At 36.7% G+C, this 21,618-nt stretch overlaps 1 protein-coding gene across 1 annotated transcript; it reads right to left on the reverse strand.

The window, feature by feature from the left end:
• Positions 1 to 5,132: 5,132 nt before the first annotated feature.
• LOC140145949 (UDP-N-acetylglucosamine transferase subunit ALG13-like) lies at positions 5,133 to 21,589 on the reverse strand. The gene is made up of 4 exons (XM_072167687.1): positions 21,394 to 21,589; positions 14,110 to 14,272; positions 11,211 to 11,349; positions 5,133 to 7,503 (listed from the first exon to the last, which is right to left on the reverse strand). The coding sequence occupies exons 1-4, from the start codon at positions 21,481 to 21,483 to the stop codon at positions 7,389 to 7,391; spliced, it is 507 nt and encodes a 168-aa protein (XP_072023788.1). The 5' UTR covers positions 21,484 to 21,589; the 3' UTR covers positions 5,133 to 7,388.
• Positions 21,590 to 21,618: the final 29 nt, after the last annotated feature.

Here is a 21,618-nt window from a genome sequence, read left to right on the forward strand (position 1 = left end):
AAACAGAAAACATTAAGTGCTGAAGAAGAAAAAAGTGGGATAAACATACAGAAATGAAGGAAAACCAAAAGCGTAGATTCCGGGGGGATGGGGGTTTCTGACAAATTAACCTTATATTTGCCCATTTTAGTCCCAAAAGTGCATTTTTTCCCATTTTGCACCATATTTCAACAGTTAAGCTTCAAAAGGCAAAAATTTTAGCGTGTTGGCGCGCATTTCTACAATAAACTTATTATGTCGCCAAAAGGTGCTGAATACACTATACTTCCAAGAAATTTTTTCCAACCACCAATATAAAAAAAAAATCTTCGCCATTAAGGAAAATGGTCATGGGCAGTATACAATCTTAGGTCAAAACTGATGAGTTTTGAAGGGGGTAACCACTAACCCCCCCTTAACACTTTTTGGTATGCTTTGGTGGGGCGGCAGGGAGAGGCTTTGCCTAGGGAGGCAAAATCCCTACGAACGGCCCTGTTCATTGTGCAAAACAGGATATTTTTTAATCTCCAAAAATTAGTGCTACATGATGAGTAAAGCACAATGAATGACCTTTAAAATGAAATTGGTTGTTAATTGAAACCTGATTTTTTGGCATATTTTTGAAAATTGAGGTAACAACCATTACCAAGTTGCTCAGTACCTTACAGCTGATGTTGAAATCCTCATTTCTCTTAAATACTTGGTTGGGAAGTTATGAACCTTTTATATATCAATTTTCTTATGTTTTTTAATTGATTTTCTCCTCTCTTTTTGCCTATATCTAAGCAGACATGCCAACTAGTGTACGGTAAAACGTGAAAAATACGGTAGTACGGTCACCTCCAAAAAAATACGGAATTCCAGAATTTTGACCAAAATAATAAAATGTGTCTTAAAAAGATAAACAGTTGCAAGATTAGACTACCGACTGAATTACTGGTATCATTTGACCACTTTCTTGGTCTGTTAAAGTGGTTGACTACATCGTTTTTCTCTCAACTTTCGATCATGCATGCACATTAAAAAATTATTATATAATAGGCCTACAAGATGCTTTCCGAAATAAGTTTCTTCTGACTTGCAGATTTTTCATGCACATTAATATTTTTTATTAGCCACCTAATGCTATGTCTTCTGAAGGTATTTAGTTAACTATTTAGCTCGATTAGTGAAAAAGAATAAGCATACAAGAAGCTTTCCAACCTCCTTTTACTTCCGACTTTCGCATCATGCATGCACATTAAAGAAATATTTAATAGGCCTACAAGATGGTTTCCGTTTCATGCACATTAATATCTTCTGAAGGTATTTAGTTAACTATTTAGCTCGATTGGTGAAAAAGAATAAGCATACAAGAAGCTTCATATAGGGTATAATCTTCTTCCACGGTAAACCAAACAGCTTCCGTGGTAAACCTTATAGCGCCATCACTTGATGACAGTACGTTATTAGTAGGCGTGAGTTTAAAGCTATCTGGGCTAGAACTATTGCGACTGTAGGGGTGAGCTTGCCTACAGGTAAAAAAAATACTCGTGGCGGTTAATTATATTACACGTCTAGTTTAGGGCAACGGGGATGGAAAGGAGGGTAGGCCTACTACGGGGATGTGCGACAGATTCGGGGTGCATTTTGGTTTATTGATGGCCCTCAATTTCATGAAAATTTGGTTTAAGAAAGATTGTTTTTATTTATTTTTTTAAAAATTAATTTGTTTCCCAAATTTTTATCGGAAAGTGTGCCATTTTTTTTATTGTTACCATGGCGTGCGATAATAAATAGGCCTATTAATATAATTTTTAAATGCTATTTTATTATTAATTGAAAATCTAAAATAGTATAAAATCGTAGGCCTATACTGATGCCTTAAGTTAAAGTTTAAAACGTTCTTCCAATATTAATAACTATTATTAAATAATTCCTAACATCTCGGACAACACGGCCCCTCCCCCAATACACACACACCCCACACCCCTACACCAACAACCACATGCCAAGTCTTGGCGAAAGTCTACCTTGTTGCACATCGTGCACGCGCGCGTGCACCATCCAGTATTGTCCCGCTAAAATACACTACCCTATTACGAGCAATGGAATAGCCCGTCAATCATGCACAGTGGTTGCTCCTGGAAGGAAGATTATACCCGATGTGACGCGGTTGCTCATGGAAGACAAGAAGGATTATACCCCTTTTCAGAAGCTTTCCAACCTCCTTTTACTTCCGACTTTCGCATCATGCATGCACATTAAAGAAATATTTAATAGGCCTACAAGATGGTTTCCGTTTCATGCACATTAATATCTTCTGAAGGTATTTAGTTAACTATTTAGCTCGATTGGTGAAAAAGAATAAGCATACAAGAAGCTTTCCAACCTCCTTTTACTTCCGACTTTCGCATCATGCATGCACATTAAAGAAATATTTAATAGGCCTACAAGATGGTTTCCGAAATAATTTTATTCTGACTTGCAGATTTTTCATGCACATTAATATTTTTATTAGCCACCTAATGCTATGTCTTCTGAAGGTATTTAGTTAACTATTTAGCTCTATTGGTGAAAAGAATAAGCATACAAGGTTTCCAACCTCCTTTTACTTCCGACTTTCGCATCATGCATGCACATTAAAGAAATATTTAATAGGCCTACAAGATGGTTTCCGAAATAATTTTATTCTGACTTGCAGATTTTTCATGCACATTAATATTTTTTATTAGCCACCTAATGCTATGTCTTCTGAAGGTATTTAGTTAACTATTTAGCTCTATTGGTGAAAAGAATAAGCATACAAGGTTTCCAACCTCCTTTTACTTCCGACTTTCGCATCATGCATGCACATTAAAGAAATATTTAATAGGCCTACAAGATGGTTTCCGAAATAATTTTATTCTGACTTGCAGATTTTTCATGCACATTAATATTTTTATTAGCCAACTAATGCTATGTCTTCTGAAGGTATTTATTTAACTATTTAGCTCTATTGGTGCAAAAGAATAAGCCTACAAGAAGGTTTCCTACGTCCTTTTACTTCCGACTTTCGCACGATGCATGCACATTCTTATTAATACTAATTATAGAAAGTTTGTCCGTCTGTCCGCGAGCTATCGCGTGCTCGCGGATCTATCGCGTGCACGCAGAGCGCGTATGCGCGGAGCTATCGCGGAGTACCGACGGGCGCATTGCGGGCATCGGAAAGCATTACAGTGTGCATGTGACTAACAGGTGCATCTCATCGGACCAGGACGGCCCTATTGCGTCCATAATTCACATTTCTGCCGCTTGATTTCATTACTTGAGTAGTAACGGCCTACATCCAGATACCGGGGGTATTTTCGGGGTAATTTTGTAGTAGCAGGGCACTCAGGGCTTGGAAGAGGTGAATGATTGGTTTCCAGATTATGGATACCGAAGTAAGCGTCACCGCTACAAAACAGAGTTGTGTCAAGTTTGGTCTTGATCACTAAGAAGAGACGCAGGCCTATCATAGTAGTTTAAAAGGTCAGGGCAGGTATATGGGTAACGGGTGTTTGGTAATTAGAGATAGGCCTATTATGAGAACCACCCAACACGAGAACCGCGAAATCTAGTTAAAGAAATATTTATAGGCCTATACAATGATGGTTTCCGATGCACATTAATATTTTTTATTAAGCATCTTCATCTAACTGCTACACATCATGCTATGTCTTCTGGAAGTATTTAGTTAACTATTTAGGTCTGCAAAAGAATAAGCCTGCAAGATGCTTTCCGACTTTGTTTTCTCAATGATGCACCCAGTGGCACATTAATATTTTTCTTTAACCATGCATAGATAACTGCTATACCCAGTACAGTCTTCTAATTGACATTGGTGTTAAACTGTTTAATTTTTTTTTTTGAAAACATGTTAGGTCAATGATTTTTTGAACTTGAAAGATTTAACAAAGCATACTTCTAACAACATTAGAAGTAACAAAACCCAATGTTTCAAGAAATATGTCAATTTGTTTGGTTTACATACTTTACCCGATTTCGTGAGGTCAAAGGTCACGTACAAGGTCAAAGGTTGACTGAGGTCACCAAATCTTTCAATAATTAATTTTAATTGTGCATCACATATCCGACAATCAGCTTGATCAGGCATGTAATTAAGGAAATATGACGACTTTAATATGGCCGCTTTCCATGTAAAGTATAGCAAAGTAGCACTTTCAATGAGTGATAACTCGTAAAGGAAGCATCTTTCTGTATTGATTTATTACTTTGATGGAATGGTTCTTTGGTATTGCTAAATTTGATTGCAAATTCGTAAGGTGGGCCCCTGGACCCCGGCCATTACGTGCTTGGTCGCACAAGTGCTCCCTCGCAATTATGTGTTCTACTTTTGGGGTTTCTGGGGTAGGCAGGTATGCAAAAGGTACATTTTTTAAAATACGGTTTTGGGTGCAAAATACGGATTTTTGTTCTTCTGAGTACGGAAATCTGGATTTCAAAGTTTGCATGTCTGTCTAAGTTCCATTATTGCCGACTTAAGCCTGATTTGATCAGATCTGGTCACATTAAATTTTGTAATGTTTACACATGTGACATGTCCCTACTTAACACTCAAATGGAATCGGCCAAATTCACTGTCCTTGTTGTAGGACAACACAGCAATTTTAAATCAATGTCATAATTACAATATTGAATGCCCCGTAGAAATCCACATCAACTGGTCAAGATAGCCAATGGGGTTTATTTCTTTTGCCTTGTTATTTCGGCTTAACATGGACAGAAAAACTTCCTGACAGTTATTACTAATATGTGATGCGATCAAGCAAAATCAGTCGAAACTCGGATATTAAATTTTCAGTTTCTTATAAGATAGAGGCATTTACAAAGCTGCATTTTGCAGAAATCTCTATTGAAATTGAACAACATGTTCCAAAGATATGAGCAATTAAAAAGTTTCCGAAACAAAAGGAAATATATCCTCTGTTTTGGCTATATCTCAAAATCAATATTTCCGAGTTCTGACTGATTTTGCTTGATCGCATCACATATTATTATGAAATTTGACAGACACCGTTCATTATGACATTAATTAAAAGTATTAACTAAAACTTTGCATCACTGCAGCAAGATTACAACACACATGCAAACGCAGGAAGAACCATACCCTGGGAACAAGTTTGAAATTCTTTGATAAGATTAATTTATTACCAATTTCTTTACAAAATTTACAATATGAATATGCATGATTTCAGCTATTCAGCTAACATCACTGAATAAATTCATCAGGTATGTTGGTAGATAACATTTTATTCCAAAACTATGATGACAATTATATAAGATTCACCAAGCAATTATTGATTATTAGAGGAAACGGGAATAGTGATCCCACCGGGGATTTGAACCCAGGACCTCAGGTTTGTAAACCAGAGTTCTTGGGTTCAATTCCCAGACAAGATCACCTTCCTGTTTCCTCCTGTATTAATTGTTAAACGGCAAAAATATCATCATAAATTTTTAGGTCTTATATGAACCTTTCTATGTATATCTTCAATACAAAAGGTCCAAATGTCCATATGATGGTCAGCTTTGCTACAAGCTACATGTACATACACTTAAGTACATACCATTAAAATAAAGTTTACTTTCCGTACTGTTAAATGTCCTGTTAATAATTTGCTATTTGAACCGATCAGAGGCACATACAGCAGGAAAGTTGAGTCTTTCTCAACTTTCCTGCATACAGTAAGCCAAAGAATTAAGGAACCAGTTATGTTCACCCCTGTATATCCTAAACAAAGGCAAATATGTCATAATGGGAACCAGAGGCCAACAGCTGCATCTTTTAGCTCAGTATTTAGTATGTTGAAATTCTTCAAGAAATAAAGACATGACAATCCAAAAACCCAAAGAAGATTCCAATTTAAAAGTTGCAGTCTGCTCCATTGCATGCCCTACTGATTTGTAAAAGAAAACTAGCGCCGTGCTTCCAATGATTAGCATGTTAAAACTAGAACACCAAAGTGCAACTTTTGATTTTGTTTCTTCATTAGGTTTGATCACCATTTCTTTAATTCTCAACCAATTTCAACAAATAAGATCTTAAACTAGAGTTAATGAGTACAGGTATTGGCTGCTAGTTTTAATTTTGACATAATTTTTTGATCTGAAAAGAAGTGGTTAAAGAATGAGAATAATGGTATTGTTTTTATATAACATGGGCGACACCATTAGTTTTGGTGTAAACAACTCGGCCTACTTAAAATAATGATGTTGTCCATATTATACGAGATGATAGATGCAATATGTATTAAATGCAAAACCAACACAGGGCAATCTTTGGATATTGTCACTGAGGTGTAAGTGTGTTACTCTAGTAGACCGAAGACTGAAGTCCACTAGTGTGCTTGCATTTTAACCATGAGATTGAAAGTTTGAGTCTTACCAGGACTGAACTTGAATGTTTGTTTCCTTTAATACTGAATGTTTCTACACATGTGGGTTGGGAGTCAAACTACCATGAGTACCATCATACGATATCATGGTTAAAAGACGAGCATGCTAGTGCAAAAGAGGATTTGCTGGCTGATCTAGGACATTTTAAAACCCACACACACGTGTGTCAAGTCCTGCCATGGCTCAAACCTCAGGAAAAAAATGGTGGCAGCAGTGGTCCCGGCCCCAGTGTTTCTAAACACCCGGTCATTGGCATAGATTCTGGGGGGATGCCTCCAATATTTTGCCAGGGGGATGGCCCATACAATCCCCCTCCCCAATGTTGATGCATGAATATGGGTTTCTGACCAAATTAACCTCATATTTGACCATTTTAGCCCCAAAAGTGCACATTTCCGTGCGCTTTGCGCACATATATTCCACTTTTGCACCACATATCGTTAAGCTTCAAAATAGCACAATTTTTCACATGCGAATCTGTCGCCAAAAGGTGCTGGATTCACTATACTTCAAGATTTTTTTTTTCCAACCCTATCCCCCTATGTCAAAAAGAAATCTACGCCACTGCACCAGGATTGGGACACTTCTGTTGATGATATAGCCCTGGGTTTTGGGTGTTTGGAATTCAATATATGGATACAGCACTGGATGTGACAAGCCTTTCAGAGAAGGTGGAGCTTTGTGTTTAGAAACACCCAGGGCCACCGCTGCCACCATTTTTTTTCCCTGACTGCACTGGGGTTTGATGAGCCTTGGCAGGACTTGCTTTGGTGATGGTGATGATAAAACCTTGATCGAATTACCATCAACTAGGCAGTCCATGACAATATGTCGCATCTGGACTCTTGATATGTAACGTTTTACAAATTTTCCAGTGGACTGGGTTTGACTCACTCCTGCCTTGCGAGATTGCATGATTTTGATCCAACATCACTTATTTCATAAAAATATAAGTTTTAATAGAAGCTGATTTCTATCTCCTGCCCTTATGTTCTAATTCCCACTGCTTTGTCTAAGAATGCTGCAAATTTCTCTGGTTTTCCGGGAGGAAATGGCTTCAATGATGACACGTCCATTGTGGATAACACATCTGACAGGGTGCTGAAAGATACAAAGGCAACAAAAATGTTTAAGACTTGAGTTTGGAGGTTAACAACTGCACATCAGTTGTTTTGAGGGTATTGTCAAAAATCTAAACATTTTGCTTTTGGACCGAAGAATATCAGGAGGGTGCAGAAGATCCAAGCAAAGTGGTTAGATTTTTCACAATACCTGATACAAAGTCACTTTTCAATTTGTTTGATTCCATTTTCATTTTCCTTTAAAAAAATGGAATAGCTGATCCCCTATCAAACCAATTACAAAGCACTTAACCATGCGATGTACAAATGTATATGGTAGTTGCATGTGTGTAAATTATTGTTCACGTAGAATGATGCTTGCGCAAAAGTCATTGAAGTGTGTTCCATACCAATCACATGCGCCGGAAGTCATTAATATTACGCAGAGGTACACTGTTGCTTATTAGTAACTTTGCATCATGTTTGCATTTTGGCAAATAAATAAGTTTGATTGAGACTCGCGTTTCACATTATATTCATGAGGTTATGAATAACTTCCAATCACTACGCAGGATAAATCTCACTATGTAATTTGACCACTGAAATGCAAAACCTCATACCAGTATCTGCATTTCAGGTAAAAGTGACAAAACTGCCAGCGTGGTGAATGTGATGTTGTCATTTTGCAGCCTACCCCAAAATACTTCATTGATCTTACATCAATCAAGATAAATTATCATAGACTCTTACATGTTTAAAAGAGTCTATGAAATTATATATGGTCATTTTCACGGTAAAGGGTGTAACTTTGGATTTTTAACATTTTAATCCGTAGTGTTCTAATAAAGCCACAGAATTCCATGATTTTTGGCCACATAAGTCATCTAGTTAGCAGCTACCTTGGGTAGCATAATCAGCTTTGGGAGTTACTGCGTTCAGTTTTAGCAGGCTTAAATGTACTTAATATTGCCATTTTGAAAACTATAAAAACAGTAACATTTTTGTAAAACCCTGTGTTTTCTTCAGTTAGTTCATGGATAATTTTTCTTATCCTGAAAGTACAGTCATATGTTCAGTAAACACTGCCACATTAGATTTAATTGTGAACAGCCCTGTATTTTTGAGAACCGGGCTTCGATTTGTCGCTTCGAGGCTTCATTTTCCGTTAACAATTGTTAACAAACTTTGTGGGTGTAGCTTTGGTTCATAATTCTTGGTTATTTCTTCACTTCTTCTTGATTCATAACAGTTGTTATCTTAACTTGAAATGGGTAACAAAAATTAGTCGATTTGCAAGCTTTTAAAATTTTTATAAAATCTTGACTTCAAAGAGCCGTTTTTCCGTTAACGTTTTTGAAGCCTCCGAAACAAACTGTTCAGCAAGCTTGTGCAAATATAAATAAAAGAGCTCATCAAATCTATTTATCAAAATGTAGCAAAGTAGATCCTCAAGTAACATGTTTTTAAATCGTGGAGATATATATCACCGTTTGAAAATGGGACCCAATACAAACTTTCCGTTAACAATTGAAGCCTCCGAAACAAATGAAGCCTCCGAAACAACAATAAGATTAATTATCATCTATGCATATCTAAATTGGTGTGTTTCATACTGATATCTGCATTGTAATTATTACTTGATATGTGCAGAATGTCATAAATTAAAATTTTTTTTGACATTATGGTAAATGTTTGAAAAATATACTGATATCCAAAAAAGCCTGTTTCGGAGGCTTCACATGCAAAAAACACCATACTAAACAAATGGGTGAAAAAATTAACATGTGATAAATCTACAATATCTGCCGCATAGAATCATTGATTCAATATACACAAGAAAATAACAGCTTAGATGATCCCAACACTGTTGTTTTCAAAAAACTACTTCTGCAATGTTTAACAATTGTTAACATGAAGCCTCGAAACAAAAAAAAATGACTTGCTGTGATAATTTAATTTTGTCACAACTGAAATTCAATACTTAGAAGCAAAGCATGAAAATTGGTAATTGTGATATTTTTTACCTATTTTTTTATGTCAACTTGTAGTGGTTAGCCAAATATTTTACTTTTATGATCACCTGTGTTGTTAACTGAAGCCTCCAAACACAAATCGCTTGAATTGCCAATTCAAAAATAACTCCCAATTTCTGTGAAACTTGGCTGGGAGGTTCCTTTCATCAAGTAGTATTTGTACATGAAGTTAGACATTCAAATTATTTTAGGAACCCAATTAAAACTTTAAAAATATGTTTAAGGTTTGGAAATTTCCATTATAAATGACACTTGATGTTAAAAATTTTCAAAACTGCAATTACAAACATAGCAAAACATGGTATAAAATTTAACTTATATCTGTTGACTTACTTTGGAATGGGATTTCACATGTATTTCAGCTTTCATGTCATAATTTTCTGAGGTTATGTAAAATACATTTTTTCTTAGATTTTAACCAAAATGTTATGGAAAAGTCAATTTTTTTATTAGAAATCAAAAGGTTTAAGCCTTGATTGAAACATTATTTTACTGGAATTTACGATGCTTCTATGCATGATTTCAGTAAACAGAAACATATTTCAGTGGTTTGAAATTTTGACCCAAAAATCAAAAGTTACACCCTTTACTGTGAAAATGACCATATAGTAACAGCTAAACTAGAAATAAATTGGGATGGAAGGAGTTTTATTTTATTAAAATAATATTCCTTCCTTCCATCCCAAAATTTGCAGAAATATTTTAGGCCTATGTGAATTTTAATGACAATGAAAGCCATTTCAAAAGTTCAATCAGAAACTTGCGACAATATGTGTGACATCCCATGTCAAAACCAGACACTTTTGGGCAGGTTACCAATTTTGAGGTTCTTACATAAAATATAGAGATATTTTGCTCCACAACGCCGTTTTCCCCAATGAAATCGGACATTCATAAGAGAAGATATTGAGTTTGTAAATTATGGTATTATAAAATTGGAAATTGAGAGATCGGCTTTTAAAAATATTATTAACAATGTTGTGATATACAAGATGCCAGTTATATTCCGATCTGAAACTATCAGACAATATTTTAAACATTAAAATAACATCACAAATTCGCAACAAACCCAAATTGTGAAAAAATCGCCCCCGGGCAGATTTTTGGCTATTTCTCCATTTACGATCATGCCCAAAAGTGTCTGGTTTTGACATGGACGTCAGTCACGTCACATATAGTCATCATAGCATTTCAGCAATGCACCAGATATCACTCGGAGTCCATTTTAGTGTCATTTTGTGTTTTCTATTCAATTCAGTTTGTATAGCAGTTTTATCATAGTTCAATTTGATGAAGATTTTCATCACTGGTACACATATTTTTTCCTCTGTTAACAAAGTCATGAACTTTGTCAAATTCCACAGCGTATCACAAATGCAGACCTGAAACTAACCTTTAGTGAAAAATGCTGAAAATGCTAAAAAAACTGAAAAACAGCGTAAAATTGGGGTAAAATGGTTCAAATTGGGCTGAAAATAAAAGAAAACACGTAAATTTGATCAACATAAAAAGCTGAAAAAAGATAAAAAGAGGAAAAGTTTCAGGTCTGCAAATGAACACATGGAAGTTTTGCATTTCAGATCAAATTACATAAGGATTTTCATGCCAATCGATGTAGTATTTTTTAGACAACGATTTCACTCCCAAATTTTTTTTCCAAATGGAGCAGTATGCCCCACTTGCCTTCCTCCTGGTTACGCCCCAGTTTGCTTACCTTGGTGTGGAATAGAATAGATGCCCATCCCTATGTAACTGATTAGCCAGCTCTAATTGGTGGTTTCCCATTAGTAATTCATTTATAACAACCACCATAGCTTTACCAGCTCCTAATGTCTCCAAACAGCTACCAGCACCTTGCAAAAACAATAAATAACCAAATAGAATGAAAAGTTTACTTATTTGGGTCAAAAATAAATTGCATTTTGTGATAGAAGATGGGAGGAAGTTGTTTTAAAAGGAGCAGGTGTGTCGTAAGTGGGCACTTTTTGCAGTTTAAGCTTATCATGCGTTTTCTGGGATTGTAACTTTGGGCGCCCCATTTTTTGTCACCTTGCTTCATGCCTGAAAAGGGGAATAATCACCCTAAAAATGGGTGAGCGTCACATCCCAAGAACACTCTACTTCTGGAAAGAGACCTGGAAGTCCAAGAACAACTTGGAAAAACATAATATAAAGGGACTTGGATAGATTTGGCACCATTGATCCGTGGAAGAGGCTCCAAGATACCAAGAATCTGGCCATATGGAAGGTTATCAAATTTATTTATTTATTACATAACTGGCTAAAATATTTCAAAAATACACATACATAGCATGTCATAAATAAAAATTTTAAAAGATTGTCCCGGTAGGCTAGCCAGGAGGAGCCAGGAGCGTGAACACTATCACCCGAGGGGTGTGACACCTCCAACCCACCGAGACAAGTGAACTCAAAACATAAATATTAAATATTGCACATTTAGAATATAATTAACATATTACACATGGCACATATTTCATCAACAATAACATAAAATTTAGGAGTCCAGCTCCAGCTTAGTCATTTCAATAAAATGTGTTTTAAGGTGGCTTTTGAATGGCCTCATATTTTCCTCCAATGTGAGGCTGCAAGTGCAGAAATGCATGTTGCTGTCTAGTATAGTAGGTAGTTAGTTAGTTGTAAGTAGGTAGTGGACTAGTGGATCAATGGTAGTACCTTAAGGTGGTATTGGATGCATTTTCTAGAAATGAGAAAATGCTTTGAGCATGTTTTAAACAGATTAATTGAGTAGGGTAAAGCACACTGATCAATATGCCTTTTGTTTGGAGCAAATCGGACATACGGTTTCCATAATACATCAATTTATATTTTCTTTGTATCCTATTGTTTTTGTCAATAATCAATATAGTTTAAGAGCTAAAAGGACTGGAAAAGCTCATTAATATGTAATTTTTGCCAATATTTTGCTAAAAATCAATGCATAAATGTTCATGGTACTTTTATTTTGCATACTTTTGCCCTGAAACTTGGTCAAAGTGTTTCTAATATGTTCTAATGTATTATATAGTGAAGCCGCCCTCTAATTAGCATATTTGCATAATTAATGAGCTCATTTGCATAAATGCTAATTAATTATGCAAATATGCAAATTAGGGGCGGCTTCACTATATAATACATTAGAACATATTAGAAACACTTTGACCAAGTTTCAGGCAAAATTATGCAAAATAAAAGTACCCTGAACATTTATGCATGGATTTTTAGCAAAATATTGGCAAAAATTATATGTAAAATGAGCTTCTCCAGTCATTTTAGCTCATTAACGCGGCTGTGTACTCTAGCCATTGTTTCTTTCTCAAAATTGAGTTTTTATGATATGTTTGTACCTTGTTATGTTTTTTATAAATACAAGGAATGAAAATCCAGATTTGTAAACTCCAACTGCAATATTTTAAGGATTTTATTTCACTATTCCACTCGTGCTTGAAATTGAAAAGGAAAGAAAATCTTTGTTGTACCAGCAAGGTACACGCGCAAGCAACAACTCATCGCGCTGCGCATCGCGCAATTTGTTAATGCACAAATACGCGACGCTTATCTGCATGCGCGGCGCATCTTATGGAAGCACCACGGAAGCACTGATTTCACAAAAACCTAGTGGTCAAATGGCTCCGTTTTAGCTGATAAAATGTGGGTTTTTCAAGTTCTTTCCCGATTTAAATATCAAGTTATGAATGGATTTCGCTCAAACTTCTCAAGGGGCTGTGGATTTACCCGATGTTCACGTAATATAAGTTACAAAACGAAAACTGTCGATTCTCCTGTGAGATTCGATGAAAGTGCAAAATGTGACCACTTTAAACTTCAACGGCCATTATTTCAATGTTCATTTTCTCGGTAAAATGACGATTTAGGTACACGATAACTCAATAAATACAGCATCTATAGACTGTAAGCAAATATGATCATCGTAAAAAGCATGATCGACTCAAGAAACGGTTTTCTCATTTTTTTATATTTTGGTCTATTTCCGATTTTGGGCATCATTTTGTGCAAATAGGCGTTTTGAATTTTAAAAGTTCATTTTGATGCCTTATATGGTCAATATCTCAAAAAATAAGGCCAATATCAAAAAAATTAAAAAAACGTTTTTGGAATGGAGCCTCAAGATTGAGCTAAAAACAAAATAAAATATTTTGGAAAGAGTGTTTTTTTGTTATGATGTACCTAACAAATATTGCCAAAAACTCACTTTTTTGTGATTTTCTTTAAAATTGTTGTTTTTACCCCAAATCTGTATTTATATTAAGATTTATTGATGTCTTGCCTTCATAAAAATGTATACTTTTATATGTTTTTGCGAATAATTACAAAGTTATTGCACTTTTACTACATGCATGTCTGAGAGTACACAGCCACCTTAACTTGATTGATTATTGATAAAAACAATAAGATACAAAGAAAATATAAATTGATATATTTTGAAAACCGTATGTCCTATTAACTCCAAACAAAAGGCATATTGATCAGTGTACTTTGCTCTACTCAATTAATCTGTTTAAATCATGCTTAGAGCACTTTCAAAATGCCTCCATAACCACCTTAAATGTTAAATCCACAGTCCCTGGTCTTACCTGCATGACTGATAACCAAGTCTGCATCCTTGATGTCCTGTGCAATGGAATCTTTGTATCTGAAGAATTCCAACTTGAATCCTGGCTTAATAAATGCTTCTGGCTCAAAGGTTCCTCTGCCTATTTGTAACAATAATCTTGTGTAGCCAAGCTTTTGAAATTGCTGTAAGAATAGCAGAAATAAACAAGGGTTTATGAATGTCAAAATGATGAGTTCAGAGGCAAAAATGGGCTATTTCAGTTGAAATCCATACACCCCTTATGGAAGACATGACCTTAATCTTCCAAATTCCAAATGGGTTTAGGGGCCGTCCATAATTTTCGCCATTTTCACAAGTTTACGCACAAAGCATGCGTAACTTTTACCCCTCACCCCTCGAATTATGCACAAATAAAATGGCGAAAAAATTTGCCATGTGTACATGTAGGGGCCTACTACTGATTCAAATACTCTGTGGATACCTTAGTGCAGGCGTATACGATGCAATTTTGGTACGGGAGTACCCACTATATAAATCAAAATTAAACTGTAGGAATGGTGTGAAGATTTCCTTGCAACTTCATTTTCTTTCCCCATATCAGATAAACTTTCGGATACATTTAAACACCATTCATTCCTAATGGCATGTGTGGCAGTTCTTTCTTGGTCTAAAAGACTTCCACATAATAAAACATAAAAAATAATATTACTTCAAACAAAATATCTGAAATCAAGGTGTGCATCCTTCCTTGCATCACAAACCTGTTGAAGGGGTCGTGGGTTCTCAAATTTTGTATCGGTGGATATGTACGACTTGGTCTCAGACAACTTGCCCAGAATTTAAACCGTGTTTGACGAAAGAGAGACTTGAATTTACTCTTTCAACTTTCAGGAATTTTCTGTTGAAAATTAAGTACTAAGATGCTGTATAGAGTGCCATAATAAAGTTTTATATGCAGCAAAAGGTATAGGACCGCTGTGCATAATAGACTCGAAATAAAACATCAAAGATAAAATCACTATTGATATACCGCTATTATAGAATTTGTTTAAGAATTTCATTAAAATTTTCTTAGGTTATTAAGCTATGAATAAAATGTTTAGAAAATACCATTATTATATAACACTTTCATTTTTTTAATTGCTCAAACAAATCGCCATTTTTCTTATGCACCAAGGGCGGATCCAGGACTGCTTCCCCGGGGTGCTTTAAAAAAATCATAAACAAGCAAAAATGGGCGCGAAGCGTGCATGGCGTCGCGCTTGCGCGACGTAGGGGGGTGTCTGATGGGGGATGTGCCCCCCTCAGAAGTAAGAAACTTTTGAAAAATGAAGACCTAATTGAAGCCATTTGGTGGACCATTTTGTCACTATATAGTGTGTAAAAGTTTAGTTTTAATATGTTGAAAAAGCCGAAAATTTGTGAAATGACGGGGCATGAAGCCTTTCATGGACAAGTTCCCCTATTGTTATAGGCCTATTTTATATATTGTTTTAAAACAAATTAATTTTGAAAGCAGAAGCGAAATGGCCACTTGTTTATGCACTATGCAGGGGGGTGTCTGAGGGGGGTATGCCCCCCTAGTAAGAAACTTTCGAAAAATGAAGACCTAATCATGGACAAGTTCCCCTATTGTTATAGGCCTATTTTATATATTGTTTTAAAACAAATTAATTTTGAAAGCAGAAGCGAAATGGCCACTTGTTTACGCAGGGGGGTGTCTGAGGGGGAAGAAAAAAATAGTGATCCATCCGTGTCATCCCACCGTGGCATCTTTTATCATTTTATGGGTGTCTATTGTACTACAGTGGGAACTTATTGTGTACATTTCACAATTTAAGCTAATAGCATTACCGCGACACTCCGGAGGACAGCAGAGGACAGAAAATGTGACTCTTGTGCTAGTCTCCTACGCAACCAGTTAATTTTGTGGTTCTGACACTCGTCGTTCATACCGCATACAGTCTGGCCCGCGCCCGAGACTAGCACGAGAGTCACATTTTCTGTCCTCACATCGATATAGGCCGTTTGCACGTTAATTGTACGGAGTGTCGCTTCTCTATCTTCTTTTTCTCTGCTAATAGTCCACACAAACTCAATGGACCCTGAACAAAACATGTGGGTTTGCCATGTCAAGTTGGCTCCAGCTCAGAGTCATAACATGCTGTGCGGCTTATTCTTATAGTCTCAAGAGTAGTAAATTCTGTTTAAAAATGTCAGTATGATCAATGTCTGTGCTGACGAAACTAAGTTGGATGTGGACAACCAGATCGACCGATAGACGATAGCAATGTACATACTCTAGCATCAATAGTTGACAACATCGATACCAAGTTTTGTCAGCACAGACATCGACTGTTATTATCATACTGACATTTTTTTAAAATGGAATACGACTCTCCACTAAGTTGGACATACATGTAGCCCTGAAACACATAGCGGAAGATTGTGATGGTCTGCAGTAAGTGTGTCCGCACAGCATACTAGGAGATCAGGAGCCAACATGACACGACACACTGCTCGCGGTTGTTTATCTTGCAGTCCATTGAATTTGTGTGGCCAGCACTTGCTATCGGCAAAATGTACACAATAAGTTCCCACGTAGCGAGATATACATGTACACCCACCAGGGATATACACCATAAGGATATGATATTAAAAGGACACAACGTTGGGATGCTTCTCACTAAGCATCAATGTGTAACTATTGTTTGTTTAAAATTCAAAACCAAACACAAGCTTATCCCTGATCTAAAAGCAGGTTTTCTTTTCTTTTCTTTTTTTCTTATTTTTTTTTTTTTTTTTTTTTAATAATAGATTGATAGCCCATTCATGTCTTTTCATGAGATGCTAATATTAATTGTGTTAATTTCTGTTGTGATGAACACGCATCTATTCAATTCTCTCTCACTTCAATGGACATGGTGAATAGAAATGATGGCCATCGTGGTCGCGTCACTTAAGTCATGAAATCCGGGTTTTCTACCTATGGCACTCTAGCTGATGTAAACTAACTAAGTCTTGTTATCATCATCATTCATGTACCGGTAGATGAAAGGCAAACCCATTTGCTAGTCAGCCAAATTGGCCTAAACCGGGGCCGAAACACAATACATATTTACATAGAAATTGAAAAGAAAAGATTTGTCAAGGAAACCTGCATATGTTGTCTATACTTTAGGGGCTGTGCAATAATTATGAGCTCTGGGGAGGGTAAAATGGGGGGGCCGGGGGCACTCCAACTTTGGAGGTGACGCGTATGTAGGGCTGTTAAGACCCCTTTTTCAGCATCGCTGTCACCCAAAGACCCCATATTTTTTACGAACACATGCTCGCTCCGTGCTCTGTCACCCGAAGACCCCCCTATTTTTTCTTTTTATCTGTCACCCAAAGACCCTTACAAGTTCAATTTGAACAGCAACTTTCATTTATCACTTATTTTGAAAAAATAAAGAAATTTGAAGCCATTTAGAACTAGAAATTGATTTTCGAGGTTTTTGTGGCGCTGTTTTGGTTCTCACCCAAAGATTCCATTTAAAAGGTCATGTTCTCACCCAATGACCCCATATTTTTTACATTTTGCTCTCACCGAATGCCAAAAATCATGCTCTCACCCAATGACCCCATATTTTTTACATGTTGCTCTCACCGAATGCCCCTTAGTGCGAAAGCGCCAGCCCTACACCTATATCCATTTCAAATTGAAGTAGCCCCCGGAGGTAAGAAATTTTGGGGAGCCAAAAGGGGGTGGCGATTTTTGGCACACATTCTTGAGGCGCCTTTTAAATAAAACGCTCTAAAAAGGCTTAGGAAAACCGTACAGAAACAATTTTAAAATTTGCATTATATTTAAAAATATGCAAATTTATTTGCTCACTGCGCTTGCAACATGTATATAGACCATTTAAAGTTTGCAAATTGGGATCCCAAAAATTTGGCATGTGCAAGGGGGAGCAAAGATTTTTGGAAGGCTGAAGGGGGGGGGCAAGCGATTTTTGGCGGGCCAAGAGGGGGGGGCAAGCGGTTTTTGGCGAGCCGTTGGGACAAGGTGCCCCCCCCTCTCCCCGGGAGGCAAGGTCTTAGCCAGCCATCGTCCACCCGTCTTTAAGACGGCCTAATCTAATTTTAGACGGGTAGATTTAATGGATTTTACAGATGTGATAGCTCTAAAACAGATGATTTTAAGGTTATATGAACTTGAGACTAATTCAGAGTGACATGTATAAAAGGCCAAATCAGGACATATTTGACCCTAGTGACCCTTCCATGGGTATAGACAAGTTGTTTTATATTTGAGGGTCAAATTTTGGTGTCTGCTTAGACGGGTGGTTTCTGATTTCTGGCTAAGACTCTGCCCGGAGGGCTCATAATTATTGCACAGCCCCTTACTTGACCCAAATATGATTTATTTTTGTGATGAGAGAATCGCACATGGAATTTTAGAGGGATTGTGATAGCAGGGTGTCCAAAAGCTGCACTATCAATTTGTATCATGAGACTCAGAGGATTCACTCGTTCTGAAAACATCCGGGAACATTGTCCCCTTCGTCCCCTTTGCACAAGCGTGCGCATAGCAACCAGCTCGAGAAAGGAGAACTGCACATACGCACACTGGTTTTTACAAGGCTTTTCCCCTTTGTGACGTCAGCCCGACCAAGAGAATGATTTAATTAAGGAAGCCCCATCATGATGTATTGCAAAATTGTTATCACTAGAGTCTCCAAACCGCCACTTTACCTTTCAAATCCCATTGAACTCTGTGCAAAAGATGTTGTTTTAGAATTGTGTGTGTCATTATTACTTGGTAGATTTCAGAATAAAAGTGATGAATGCATAAAGGATGATTCACACCTTCTGTAGATAACATAAAATGTGAAATCGACCAGCATTTTGAATGTGTTTTTATTGTAAATATATCTGTCCAATTAACCATGCAAGTCTTTGCAGTGGGCGAAAGCAGTGGTGTCATGTTCACTCACACAATGCTAACCGCAAGTACTTAGTGTTGGGTAGGCTTACTTAAATCATCCTCTGCATGAGACTATGCTGTTTTGTTTTTTAATTGAAGCATTAAATGTTAGCTGAATATATTTGACGAAAGTTAATCTTTGACAAGATGTAACTTTTGTTACGGAAGGGCTATGACAAAAGCGTTTTTCAGTTTTGGTTACTTTTACTCAAGGTCTTTAATTTGATATATGGCCATATATAAAAATGATGCGGTTTGATGGCAAATTTGAATTCAGGTGAATTTAAATTTGCCATCAAACTGCATCATTTTATATATCAAATTAAAGCCCTTGAGTAAAGAAAGCAAAACTGAAAACCTTTTGTCATAGCACTTTCCGTGGCAAAGTCAAATCTTTTCAAAGATCGACTTTCATCAAAAAGATTCTGCTAGCAAAATTCCCCACAACAGCATTATGGGGGTGTTTCTAGATCTTAGTCTCATGATGATAGCAGCTTTTTTTAATGGAACTGCTATCAAAATCGCTCTAAATTCCATGTGTGAGTGTCTCATCACCAGGCCCGTACGCAGGGGGTGCGTCGCACCCCCCACATTTGCAAAAGTATTCATAAAGTCCAAAAATATCACAAATTGCGAAGCGTAGCGTAGCAAAAAAAACAGTTTTTTACGCTTTTTGGTCAAAATGGTCCAAATTTTGGGAAAAAAGTCCACTTTTCACAAAATTGCCCCCCCCCCCTTGGGAAAAAAGTCCACTTTTTCAAAATCAGCACCCCCAAACAAAATCCTGCGTGCACGGGCCTGCTCATCACCATAAAAATCATATATTTGGGTCAAGTGAAGTATAGAAAACATATTTATGTAGGTTTCTTTGACCGACATGTAAATATGTAAATTGTGTTTGGTCCCCGGTCTAGGCGAATTTCGCTGACTAGCAAATTAATGTGTTAACTAAGGTTTGCCTGGCATACCTAATTACTGTGTTAGTGTAAATGTATTGTCATGATTGTTACGCCCTTCGCACTTGATTATTAGTTTCCTGTTTAAGATTTTGAAAAAGGGACGAGCTGATTTTTAATTATTAATTATCTTTTATTTTCTTTATTTAGTTTGAACTACAAGTAACTATTGACTCGTTTTGACTAGGGCAGGCATTTAATTATTTCACAACAATATTTGATTTTATAAATAAGTGAAGGTGGAGTTGTACTCTTTGTTCATTCATCATTATTGTTGAATATTTAAGTCAGAAAATGGCAAGTAGAAGTAGTTGAAAGTTATCTTAAAGGAGAAAATTAGAAATAAAAATAAAATAATTAATTATTTTGAGATTTTCAATTTTGGACGCGGGCGGTAAGTTTACAGGAAACTAATAATCAAGTGCGAAGGGCCTTATGTACGCCCGGCATTATTTGCATGTTCACCATGCTCCTCCTTGGCATGGCATAAATTAAAATCTTAATGATTGTAGTGTACTATATAAGAAGTCTGTTCAAATTGTCCACTAATGATTTTCCCCGATAAATAAAAAAACATGATCAGCATGATGATAAGCTTAAGGCAAGCTTCTAGCCTTTTAGCCCGAAGTACTCACACCTCCGTCACTACGATTTCCACTGTCCTTCTCCGTACGAAGGTCTGAGACTCCTGAGCATATCTGGTCCAGGGTACACATAAAATACCACTTTTTCTCATAAATACCACTTCCTACCATTCCTCATGTTCGTAAATTTTGAGCACATTTGAGGATGTAAAAGACCAGACTTGTGACTGTTATCGTCGCCGTGTGTGTGTGTTTGGTTCTAATTAAGTTTTAATTATATTATTTTACTGAATTGTGGACGTGGTTTGTAAATGGAGTAGTTTAGTTCCTGATATTATCTTAGGGTTTGTGAACTTAGTACCGTATGTTGATTGCTAGATGTTGTTTATCCGAGACATGGTTTGCTGGTTTTAAGCATGTTAAGTGTTCAAGGAGATTCTGTCGAAGTTTACTTGTTCTGGGACACTCGGTGAGATCGTGATTGCATTGGCATGTTATGTCTTGGTCGCAGTAGGCGCAGGTTTTGTTCCTATTCAATGACTATTCTGCTGGAATTGGCTTTAACTCTCAGTGAGTTGATAGCAATTTGTGTTTTGAATTCTTCCTATAAATAGATGCCGTCGGTGTACGTCATCACCGCGACGTGAGTTCACGGTGCCCCGTTTTTACGTACGTATGGCACTCATGGCCCTAGTGAGGAAGGAACAGGGCCATGATGTTTCGGCCTACTACTACTAGCCTTTCAACTTCAAGCTTATATTATAATAAAATGTTTAAAACTAAGTTAAGCTTACCGTGCACAAAGGTTTGCTTGAAGCAGTCTCGACGAGGGCATCGAAACTTGTTGTTCCCACTGTAACAAACACGGTTTTCCCCTTGGACATTTTGTTTAGTGGCGTGATTGAAATGATGAAATTCGCCGATTTCCTGCTGAGGTTGTCGAATTTTGCACCTCTGTCACTGTGTTGTTGCGTTAAAGATAGCTTGTCTCCCAATCAAGCCAGCCAATCAAATCTGCC

This window comes from Amphiura filiformis, chromosome 2 (genome assembly GCF_039555335.1).
Source record: "Amphiura filiformis chromosome 2, Afil_fr2py, whole genome shotgun sequence".
Taxonomy (NCBI): Eukaryota; Metazoa; Echinodermata; class Ophiuroidea; order Amphilepidida; family Amphiuridae; genus Amphiura; species Amphiura filiformis.